General features: G+C 38.8%; 2 protein-coding genes across 4 annotated transcripts; both read right to left on the bottom strand.

Moving 5' to 3' along the window:
• Nucleotides 1–2,746: 2,746 nt before the first annotated feature.
• On the bottom strand, nucleotides 2,747–3,807 carry LOC117216102. 2 transcript variants are annotated; one of them, XM_033462625.1, is made up of 2 exons: nucleotides 3,651–3,807; nucleotides 2,747–3,446 (listed from the first exon to the last, which is right to left on the bottom strand). In XM_033462625.1, the coding sequence occupies exon 2, from the start codon at nucleotides 3,437–3,439 to the stop codon at nucleotides 2,885–2,887; it is 555 nt and encodes a 184-aa protein (XP_033318516.1). In that variant the 5' UTR covers nucleotides 3,440–3,446; nucleotides 3,651–3,807; the 3' UTR covers nucleotides 2,747–2,884. The 2 variants fall into 2 exon arrangements, with proteins under 2 accessions (XP_033318516.1, XP_033318515.1); XM_033462624.1 differs by having other exon boundaries at nucleotides 2,747–3,450; nucleotides 3,655–3,807.
• A 5,250-nt stretch (nucleotides 3,808–9,057) lies between these two features.
• LOC117216101 lies at nucleotides 9,058–10,118 on the bottom strand. Of its 2 annotated transcripts, none has more exons than XM_033462623.1 (2): nucleotides 9,962–10,118; nucleotides 9,058–9,757 (listed from the first exon to the last, which is right to left on the bottom strand). In XM_033462623.1, exon 2 carries the CDS (start codon nucleotides 9,748–9,750, stop codon nucleotides 9,196–9,198), a length of 555 nt encoding a protein of 184 aa, XP_033318514.1. In that variant the 5' UTR covers nucleotides 9,751–9,757; nucleotides 9,962–10,118; the 3' UTR covers nucleotides 9,058–9,195. The 2 variants fall into 2 exon arrangements, with proteins under 2 accessions (XP_033318514.1, XP_033318513.1); XM_033462622.1 differs by having other exon boundaries at nucleotides 9,058–9,761; nucleotides 9,966–10,118.
• Between the last annotated feature and the right edge of the window lie 1,057 nt (nucleotides 10,119–11,175).

Here is an 11,175-nt window from a genome sequence, read left to right as displayed (position 1 = left end):
TATAATATGAAAAAATATATGAAATATCCAAGGTATAGTTTTATTAAACTTACTTTTTATAATGCTTCGTAGGTAAAACAATTTTCTATCCAGAAATTTTATTGTCAGAATTTAATGGATAATTTTAGAAACTTCAACCTTTGGAGGTATTTGTTAATTAAAAATGACAAAACTGGTATTATGTAAAAAAGAGTAATGTGTATCCTGAATCAATGTCGAATGGAAATTAGACAGTTCTATAAAAATAATCCTTCTCACGATTCCACAACTTCATAGCTTAATTAAATACAATTCTTCGGCGATATAATTACAAATACATTTACAGGAATTGTGTAATATGATAAATATCTCGTTAAAGAAATTGAAATCGTAAATTCCGCGGATAACCAGCGTTTATCATATAGAGACAGGGATTTGCAAAGAATAAAAGTTGTAGAACGTTGAAAGGCGTTGAGAGAAACGTGATGTTATCCCGTTATTCGTTAACGCAACGCAGTTAAAAAAAATCCCGTAGGAAGATTACGATAATAGATAACCTGAGTCGAGTGTTTGTCGGGGGATCTAAAAGATTCTTTCGAGTTGAGCGTCTGAGATTGCAGAGAAGAAAATTTGGAAGCCATCGAATTCGTGATGTCGATAGAAATCTTCAGTTGGAATCGTTGTATCATAACGTAGTCTGCTTATTGTCGATAAGACTTTACTAAACTAAAAGTGACTACTAAAAGTTTCTATCCTCTAAATTCTATCTACGATTCTATAATCTAAAAACTGACTTTTGCAAACAAACTGTAACATTCGTTTAACGGAAAGACATACGTATCTTGTTTGTACTCGTCTTTTCACAATGAATTCTTGAACGTCTGTCTCTGTGGTGAGACAAATGCAAAGTCATCTCATCAGTTACTCACCTTGCTTCAAATCTCCAAGAGTATCGACGAGCACGTCGCATATCATCGCATCCCATTCGTTCCTTCCCATTAGATCGTACTTCTTCGCCAAGTATCGCGCCACAGCGTTACTCTGCGCTACCGGTTTCCCGTCTATCTCCAGCACAGGCAGCATTTTATAAGGCATTGCTAAGAACAAACATGGCTCATATGAACACTGTGTAGAGGGAAACGATCGATAGGAAATCACAACACAGCTTCCGAGGCCGTTGCGTTCTTGTGAATAGATGAATCGAAATCATTTCGGTTTTAATCAACATGGCCTAGTAAAGAAATACAGAAATGTCTTCTTTCTCCTTTTTTTCTTTTCTTACGATTACGATGGACAGGGTATCGCGTGTTTTTAACTGTTGAGAAGAACCTAAAGTTTTTAAAATCAAGGATAAAAGATCGAGTATAAAATTTGTAATTCTCACGGAAAGGAACGAATCTGTCCGATGCGGTGTACTGAATGTACGAGGAACGATCAGTATCGTTTTGCGGGAAGACCTTATGCAATGATAGTGGACTTACAACTGCGAATAAAAAATTCACGTCGCATAATACCAGACACGGAAAAAATATTAGAAAATGTACACGGTTCTTGTAATGAAAATTGAAATGCAAGGAATATAAATCGAATGTCTCTTGCGAACGTAATTTTGTGTTTTACACCGACAGGATTGATTTACAGACTTACGTTGATTTTTGGTTTCTCTATCTGCAAGCGACATATAAGATTATATCGAAGACTATGCTGCGTAAAACTTTTATTATACTATTTACGATAGAAATGTCGCAACGGAAGATCGAATTTTATGTCTGCTTTGTTCTTTCGACTTTTTAGCTATGTTCTTGTTCATTTCCGAACTGATTTCAATTTTTTATCCTTTTTTTCCGACAAGTCCTAAAAAGTTTTTAAATTAACGAGAAACGTAGAAGTATTTTTGTATTCCTATTTTAAGTCACCTATTTACGGTTTTCTCAAAATATTCGAAATGCTTCGATTCATTGAAAACAATAAAGATTGCAACACAAAAATTCGAGAATCGTAAGTGAATTAAGTTGGTATTCGATAAACACGATATTACGGAAGCAAAACTTAATGAAAAGTTCGACTTTATTCCGTATGAAATTTTACTTTAAGTAAGTTTAGCCTGCACGTGAAACGAAAGTTTTATATACAGAAAAGTTTGAGTAAATGGTAGATACCTGAGAGATGAACGATGAAAGTAAAAATCGATTCTTCACGCTTACAATCCTTGTATTCAGGCCAGAGTTCTTCGGGGATCCTCTCGTCGGTATACTCGATGCCAGTATATGCAAATATGTACTGTATATGTTCGGCACGACCACGGGCATTGAAGTAGATTAGTTTGTAGGTAGATTCGTCGCTCATTTTCCTTGCTCTGTCAACTTATCGAGAAAAATGTTACAATTAACTCGTGTAATTAACAGACTGTGTGCGTGCTTGTGCTGCTATCTCCCCATTTTAATTGATTCTTCTTTTTTTTCTTTTCTTACTCAAGCGTTCCTACGTGCTCGAAGTATATTTTTTCCTCTGAAAGTTTTTTTTTTCTTTACTGAAAACTCACTCGCAAGATCGTAACCACGCACTAAATATCTTGCAAAACTAGTAACCACGCTCTGCTACCATGTTAAGGAAATTCGAGGATTTGGGAATACAAATTATTGACGATATTTCCCACACAACAGTTATACATCTATATTCCACTCTGAAGAACGTCTTGCACGCACGCTGGTCGCCAACCGACTATTCTAGATTCTTCTAACATCTGGCAACAGTCTTTTGTCTCCACTAAGTCCTTGACGCCCTCTAACCCTTACACACACACTCTCATGTACAGTGTAAATGTATCACTTCCCTAACAAAAGCACAACGCTTTTGGTGGTGCAGCCGGTCGGCTTTCCTCCGGGCGTCGGGGGTCCTCCTTCGGTTACCACTTCGCCCTCTTGCGGCATTCGAATGTCGGATGTCTGTAAATACCGCAGTGGCCACACCTGGTCCAGGGGGCGGGTGACCTGCCTCGTTTGTTTCCGGAGCTCGCTAATGACCTCCACGGCGGGGGCGTTGGCCACTCCGTGTATAGGAAGGGCTTCATTTCTCTTTGGAATTGTTTCACCGACGTGATGTCACTCGTGAGCGCTAGTCGTTTAAAACGTTCATCGCGCGAGCCCAGCAGATGGAGGGCGGTGGCGGCGAGTACCTCTTCCCTGGTTGAATTTCGCCACTTCGACCCGAGGAGGATGATGATACCATTTCCGTACGCTCCTGGTGTTTCGCCGTCCCGCGGTAGTTCCTCGGCTACCTTGATTAGCGACGCGGCTGCTACTTCTTGGCCACCGAAGTGCGCGGCGAATTGTTCCTTAAAATCTGGCCAGGTGAGCTCGTCGCCGTTCATTATCTGCGTAAGCCAATACGCTGCCGGACCCTCTAGGGCACGGTTTAGGGCAGAATACAGTGCGCTGTTTTTCAGGCGGTGGTCCCTCATGAGCAGGCCGACGGCTGTGCACAGGCGGCTGGATCTGCGTCCGCGGCTTCGGGGTTGAAGCGCGGTAGCGATACCCAGGTTGCCCGGTGTCCTTTCTTCTTCCTCTTCTTCTTGCCTAGCGACCGCTTTAGTGCGCGCACGATACTCTTACGATCCCGTGCCGACAACGTGTGTTCGGATGCCACTTCTGATGTCGAGTCTGAATCCGAATCCGAGCTCGAGTCACATTCCGAGTCCGAGCTCGAGGCGCCCTCCCGGGCAGGGCTCGCGGGAGATTGCGATTCCGTGTTGGAGTTCTCCATCGTCCGGTCGCGGGTGGGGTACCTTTATTGTCGATAGTGACACTAGTGACGAGGGCCTCAGGCTTGATAACGAATCCGCGGCCAACGGGAGGACTATAATATAAAAAGCAACAGGAAACACGAAATAATATAATTCTGACTAGGACAACATAAACGCAAGAAGTGTTGATATTGAAAAAAATATTTAATTTTGTATATAAATATTTTCATATTTAAAAAAGTTTCCGGAAGCAGGAAGATTTACAAACAAATAATATCATAAACCGAATGTTTCATGATCCTTTTCTAATTAGAGTGTGTGACAGCATGTGAGAACGTTTCTTAAAAATATGACTTATTGCAATTACTTAATCGCAATTATAAACGATTAAGACCTTCTCACAACGAGGCAATCTGTCCAAAGTATAAAACTCGTTATACTTGATGAGAAATCATATCTCTACTTAGGTTTCATTTCGTTTCATCGCGTTCATAAAAAGTGAATTTGTATGAACACATCGTGCAATTTAGTAATTAGGACCGTTGATCTCGCTGCAACATAGATGGATAGAAAAAAGCCATTTAAAATGATACAACGTCGGGAAGACAATTATGAAAATTATAAATGGAACACAAGATAAAATTGTTTAAGATTAATTCTTCTTTTTTTTTTTTTTTAATCGCGAGTGTTTGCAAACGAAGTTTCAATCTGTTTACAATGATAGCAATGAGAGGAGGATGTCTATGAAAGTTATAAATGCGATATTGAATAACATTTCTGCGAGTGGGTTTGTTTTTCGTTACAAATGTTTTTTAAACGAATCTGCAATCTGTTGGAAACAACGGAACAGTAACGGGACTACTGATAGGGAAATAAGAAAGATCGCGTTTTATTTGAACAGACAAATCTTTGAAATCTATTCGAAAGTCTATTTGAAATGGTACGAGCTCGAAAAGAACGGTGAATACTATAGAAGAAGGATTAATTAAAATTCTTATTAATCTGTACGCTTTGTATATTAAATACCTTGATCGATGCCAAGATAACAAATTATTATACAAAACAGTGAAGTATCCACGTCTGACATTAATATTGAGTATTACCATTACTGTAATTTAATTTTTAACCGATCCTGAAAATTCCTTAGAACGTAAAAAGTATAAAATGTTACTGTGCATTTCAAGATTAAATGCACTGTAATTTAGAAACAGTTATGAAGCGGAAACAAATAATTTATTCAGAATAAGAATTCTACGTAATCATGTTAAAAAAAAAAACGTACTTATAACGCGTTTAAACTCCAAATATGTAAAGACAATAAGGGAAAAAAATTAAACGAAGAATCGTATTTTTTGTAAATTCACACAAGATTTTATCCAAAAAAAATTGGCCTGTACCAATATTTTTATTTGTCGTTACAAGTTACGAGGGTATTAAAAAATTGGCCACGAATGGACCAGAGATAAGAATTTATCAGACTTGCTCTCGTAAATTTCAAGACGTTGCATCGGATATTCTTGAAAATCTTTGGACAATGGCCTCGATATTTCGCAGCTTCTATCCTCGAAGCGGAAGAACTCGGCGTTAAAAGCGACAGAACTGGAGAAACCCGGTGACCGCGAGCCTTTCACGCTCTCGACAGATTTCTCATCCCTCGTAATCCTCCCAGTGTCACCCAATTTCCACCCTCGTATTGCGATTTGTTGCTTCCAACGAGGCGACACCTTGTCTTGTGATTTCCTTTTTCGTCGCGTGAAACACGACCGAACACTTGTTCAAACACACAATTCATATTTATCTAACTCGACAAAACGCCGTGTCATTGAAACAATAGCATTCTTTGGCTTTTATGTAAATTCCAATAAATTATGATAATGTTCGTGGAGACATTATTGCTACCTATTTTATCTGTCGTGATCCAAATTGATTTGTGGCTACGTATGTATATATATATATATTTGTATTTTCTTTTGTTCTTTCTTTTTAATTTATGTGATCTGAGAATTACATTTCTGAGAGTTCGGTGAAATTCGATGCTTTATTTTTATCAGTAGAATCTTCCTTGTCATTGTCAGAGCGCAGACGTTTACGCGTTTACGGAAAGTTTAAGGATACAAAAATACAGAAAAATGTAGAAAATATGCAAGAATATGTAAAATATCGAAAGTACAGTACTTCTAATAATACTTAGTAGCATGCTTACAAACAAATTTCTTTTGTATTTCTTGAAATTGCGTAAAGATTCGCGGTAATTATCGGATTTTTGTCCTCTTTTATCTGCTTTTTTTATTCGCAACTTATATGAGATATGAATTAATATTCAACGACGTGCGCTCTGTGCCACGAAATGAATTATCTCGCGTTAAGACTGCGGCAATTCTTACGTTTGATATTTCATTTAACGAACAGCCGCGCGTTCCTGAGTTTAAAAACCGTCACTCTGAACTTACGCTGAGAATAATATCAGGAAAAGCGAACGAGAGATGATTAGAAAGAAAATGCGAGGAGCAGTGAGGGGGATATTACTAGACTGCGCTTTTTTGTGCAAGTATAGCACGATGTTTGGGAGTGTAAAATTTTAACGAATGCGTATAATATGAAAAAATATATGAAATATCCAAGGTATAGTTTTATTAAACTTACTTTTTATAATGCTTCGTAGGTAAAACAATTTTCTATCCAGAAATTTTATTGTCAGAATTTAATGGATAATTTTAGAAACTTCAACCTTTGGAGGTATTTGTTAATTAAAAATGACAAAACTGGTATTATGTAAAAAAGAGTAATGTGTATCCTGAATCAATGTCGAATGGAAATTAGACAGTTCTATAAAAATAATCCTTCTCACGATTCCACAACTTCATAGCTTAATTAAATACAATTCTTCGGCGATATAATTACAAATACATTTACAGGAATTGTGTAATATGATAAATATCTCGTTAAAGAAATTGAAATCGTAAATTCCGCGGATAACCAGCGTTTATCATATAGAGACAGGGATTTGCAAAGAATAAAAGTTGTAGAACGTTGAAAGGCGTTGAGAGAAACGTGATGTTATCCCGTTATTCGTTAACGCAACGCAGTTAAAAAAAATCCCGTAGGAAGATTACGATAATAGATAACCTGAGTCGAGTGTTTGTCGGGGGATCTAAAAGATTCTTTCGAGTTGAGCGTCTGAGATTGCAGAGAAGAAAATTTGGAAGCCATCGAATTCGTGATGTCGATAGAAATCTTCAGTTGGAATCGTTGTATCATAACGTAGTCTGCTTATTGTCGATAAGACTTTACTAAACTAAAAGTGACTACTAAAAGTTTCTATCCTCTAAATTCTATCTACGATTCTATAATCTAAAAACTGACTTTTGCAAACAAACTGTAACATTCGTTTAACGGAAAGACATACGTATCTTGTTTGTACTCGTCTTTTCACAATGAATTCTTGAACGTCTGTCTCTGTGGTGAGACAAATGCAAAGTCATCTCATAAGTTACTCACCTTGCTTCAAATCTCCAAGAGTATCGACGAGCACGTCGCATATCATCGCATCCCATTCGTTCCTTCCCATTAGATCGTACTTCTTCGCCAAGTATCGCGCCACAGCGTTACTCTGCGCTACCGGTTTCCCGTCTATCTCCAGCACAGGCAGCATTTTATAAGGCATTGCTAAGAACAAACATGGCTCATATGAACACTGTGTAGAGGGAAACGATCGATAGGAAATCACAACACAGCTTCCGAGGCCGTTGCGTTCTTGTGAATAGATGAATCGAAATCATTTCGGTTTTAATCAACATGGCCTAGTAAAGAAATACAGAAATGTCTTCTTTCTCCTTTTTTTCTTTTCTTACGATTACGATGGACAGGGTATCGCGTGTTTTTAACTGTTGAGAAGAACCTAAAGTTTTTAAAATCAAGGATAAAAGATCGAGTATAAAATTTGTAATTCTCACGGAAAGGAACGAATCTGTCCGATGCGGTGTACTGAATGTACGAGGAACGATCAGTATCGTTTTGCGGGAAGACCTTATGCAATGATAGTGGACTTACAACTGCGAATAAAAAATTCACGTCGCATAATACCAGACACGGAAAAAATATTAGAAAATGTACACGGTTCTTGTAATGAAAATTGAAATGCAAGGAATATAAATCGAATGTCTCTTGCGAACGTAATTTTGTGTTTTACACCGACAGGATTGATTTACAGACTTACGTTGATTTTTGGTTTCTCTATCTGCAAGCGACATATAAGATTATATCGAAGACTATGCTGCGTAAAACTTTTATTATACTATTTACGATAGAAATGTCGCAACGGAAGATCGAATTTTATGTCTGCTTTGTTCTTTCGACTTTTTAGCTATGTTCTTGTTCATTTCCGAACTGATTTCAATTTTTTATCCTTTTTTCCGACAAGTCCTAAAAAGTTTTTAAATTAACGAGAAACGTAGAAGTATTTTTGTATTCCTATTTTAAGTCACCTATTTACGGTTTTCTCAAAATATTCGAAATGCTTCGATTCATTGAAAACAATAAAGATTGCAACACAAAAATTCGAGAATCGTAAGTGAATTAAGTTGGTATTCGATAAACACGATATTACGGAAGCAAAACTTAATGAAAAGTTCGACTTTATTCCGTATGAAATTTTACTTTAAGTAAGTTTAGCCTGCACGTGAAACGAAAGTTTTATATACAGAAAAGTTTGAGTAAATGGTAGATACCTGAGAGATGAACGATGAAAGTAAAAATCGATTCTTCACGCTTACAATCCTTGTATTCAGGCCAGAGTTCTTCGGGGATCCTCTCGTCGGTATACTCGATGCCAGTATATGCAAATATGTACCGTATATGTTCGGCACGACCACGGGCATTGAAGTAGATTAGTTTGTAGGTAGGTTCGTCGCTCATTTTCCTTGCTCTGTCAACTTATCGAGAAAAATGTTACAATTAACTCGTGTAATTAACAGACTGTGTGCGTGCTTGTGCTGCTATCTCCCCATTTTAATTGATTCTTCTTTTTTTTCTTTTCTTACTCAAGCGTTCCTACGTGCTCGAAGTATATTTTTTCCTCTGAAAGTTTTTTTTTTTCTTTACTGAAAACTCACTCGCAAGATCGTAACCACGCACTAAATATCTTGCAAAACTAGTAACCACGCTCTGCTACCATGTTAAGGAAATTCGAGGATTTGGGAATACAAATTATTGACGATATTTCCCACACAACAGTTATACATCTATATTCCACTCTGAAGAACGTCTTGCACGCACGCTGGTCGCCAACCGACTATTCTAGATTCTTCTAACATCTGGCAACAGTCTTTTGTCTCCACTAAGTCCTTGACGCCCTCTAACCCTTACACACACACTCTCATGTACAGTGTAAATGTATCACTTCCCTAACAAAAGCACAACGCTTTTGGTGGTGCAGCCGGTCGGCTTTCCTCCGGGCGTCGGGGGTCCTCCTTCGGTTACCACTTCGCCCTCTTGCGGCATTCGAATGTCGGATGTCTGTAAATACCGCAGTGGCCACACCTGGTCCAGGGGGCGGGTGACCTGCCTCGTTTGTTTCCGGAGCTCGCTAATGACCTCCACGGCGGGGGCGTTGGCCACTCCGTGTATAGGAAGGGCTTCATTTCTCTTTGGAATTGTTTCACCGACGTGATGTCACTCGTGAGCGCTAGTCGTTTAAAACGTTCATCGCGCGAGCCCAGCAGATGGAGGGCGGTGGCGGCGAGTACCTCTTCCCTGGTTGAATTTCGCCACTTCGACCCGAGGAGGATGATGATACCATTTCCGTACGCTCCTGGTGTTTCGCCGTCCCGCGGTAGTTCCTCGGCTACCTTGATTAGCGACGCGGCTGCTACTTCTTGGCCACCGAAGTGCGCGGCGAATTGTTCCTTAAAATCTGGCCAGGTGAGCTCGTCGCCGTTCATTATCTGCGTAAGCCAATACGCTGCCGGACCCTCTAGGGCACGGTTTAGGGCAGAATACAGTGCGCTGTTTTTCAGGCGGTGGTCCCTCATGAGCAGGCCGACGGCTGTGCACAGGCGGCTGGATCTGCGTCCGCGGCTTCGGGGTTGAAGCGCGGTAGCGATACCCAGGTTGCCCGGTGTCCTTTCTTCTTCCTCTTCTTCTTGCCTAGCGACCGCTTTAGTGCGCGCACGATACTCTTACGATCCCGTGCCGACAACGTGTGTTCGGATGCCACTTCTGATGTCGAGTCTGAATCCGAATCCGAGCTCGAGTCACATTCCGAGTCCGAGCTCGAGGCGCCCTCCCGGGCAGGGCTCGCGGGAGATTGCGATTCCGTGTTGGAGTTCTCCATCGTCCGGTCGCGGGTGGGGTACCTTTATTGTCGATAGTGACACTAGTGACGAGGGCCTCAGGCTTGATAACGAATCCGCGGCCAACGGGAGGACTATAATATAAAAAGCAACAGGAAACACGAAATAATATAATTCTGACTAGGACAACATAAACGCAAGAAGTGTTGATATTGAAAAAAATATTTAATTTTGTATATAAATATTTTCATATTTAAAAAAGTTTCCGGAAGCAGGAAGATTTACAAACAAATAATATCATAAACCGAATGTTTCATGATCCTTTTCTAATTAGAGTGTGTGACAGCATGTGAGAACGTTTCTTAAAAATATGACTTATTGCAATTACTTAATCGCAATTATAAACGATTAAGACCTTCTCACAACGAGGCAATCTGTCCAAAGTATAAAACTCGTTATACTTGATGAGAAATCATATCTCTACTTAGGTTTCATTTCGTTTCATCGCGTTCATAAAAAGTGAATTTGTATGAACACATCGTGCAATTTAGTAATTAGGACCGTTGATCTCGCTGCAACATAGATGGATAGAAAAAAGCCATTTAAAATGATACAACGTCGGGAAGACAATTATGAAAATTATAAATGAAACACAAGATAAAATTGTTTAAGATTAATTCTTCTTTTTTTTTTTTTTTTAATCGCGAGTGTTTGCAAACGAAGTTTCAATCTGTTTACAATGATAGCAATGTGAGGAGGATGTCTATGAAAGTTATAAATGCGATATTGAATAACATTTCTGCGAGTGGGTTTGTTTTTCGTTACAAATGTTTTTTAAACGAATCTGCAATCTGTTGGAAACAACGGAACAGTAACGGGACTACTGATAGGGAAATAAGAAAGATCGCGTTTTATTTGAACAGACAAATCTTTGAAATCTATTCGAAAGTCTATTTGAAATGGTACGAGCTCGAAAAGAACGGTGAATACTATAGAAGAAGGATTAATTAAAATTCTTATTAATCTGTACGCTTTGTATATTAAATACCTTGATCGATGCCAAGATAACAAATTATTATACGAAACAGTGAAGTATCCACGTCTGACATTAATATTGAGTATTACCATTACTGTAATTTAATTTTTAACCGATCCTGAAAATTC

This window comes from Bombus bifarius, unplaced genomic scaffold (assembly GCF_011952205.1).
Source record: "Bombus bifarius isolate JDL3187 unplaced genomic scaffold, Bbif_JDL3187 scf7180000010155_frag, whole genome shotgun sequence".
Lineage (NCBI taxonomy): Eukaryota > Metazoa > Arthropoda > Insecta > Hymenoptera > Apidae > Bombus > Bombus bifarius.
This window is presented reverse-complemented; position numbering and strand designations above follow the sequence as displayed.

What these genes read in the sequence shown, in the direction of transcription:
- LOC117216101 (XM_033462623.1), bottom strand. Translation starts at nt 9,750, where the DNA reads ATGAGGGACCACCGCCTGAAAAACAGCGCACTGTATTCTGCCCTAAAC.
- LOC117216102 (XM_033462625.1), bottom strand. Translation starts at nt 3,439, where the DNA reads ATGAGGGACCACCGCCTGAAAAACAGCGCACTGTATTCTGCCCTAAAC.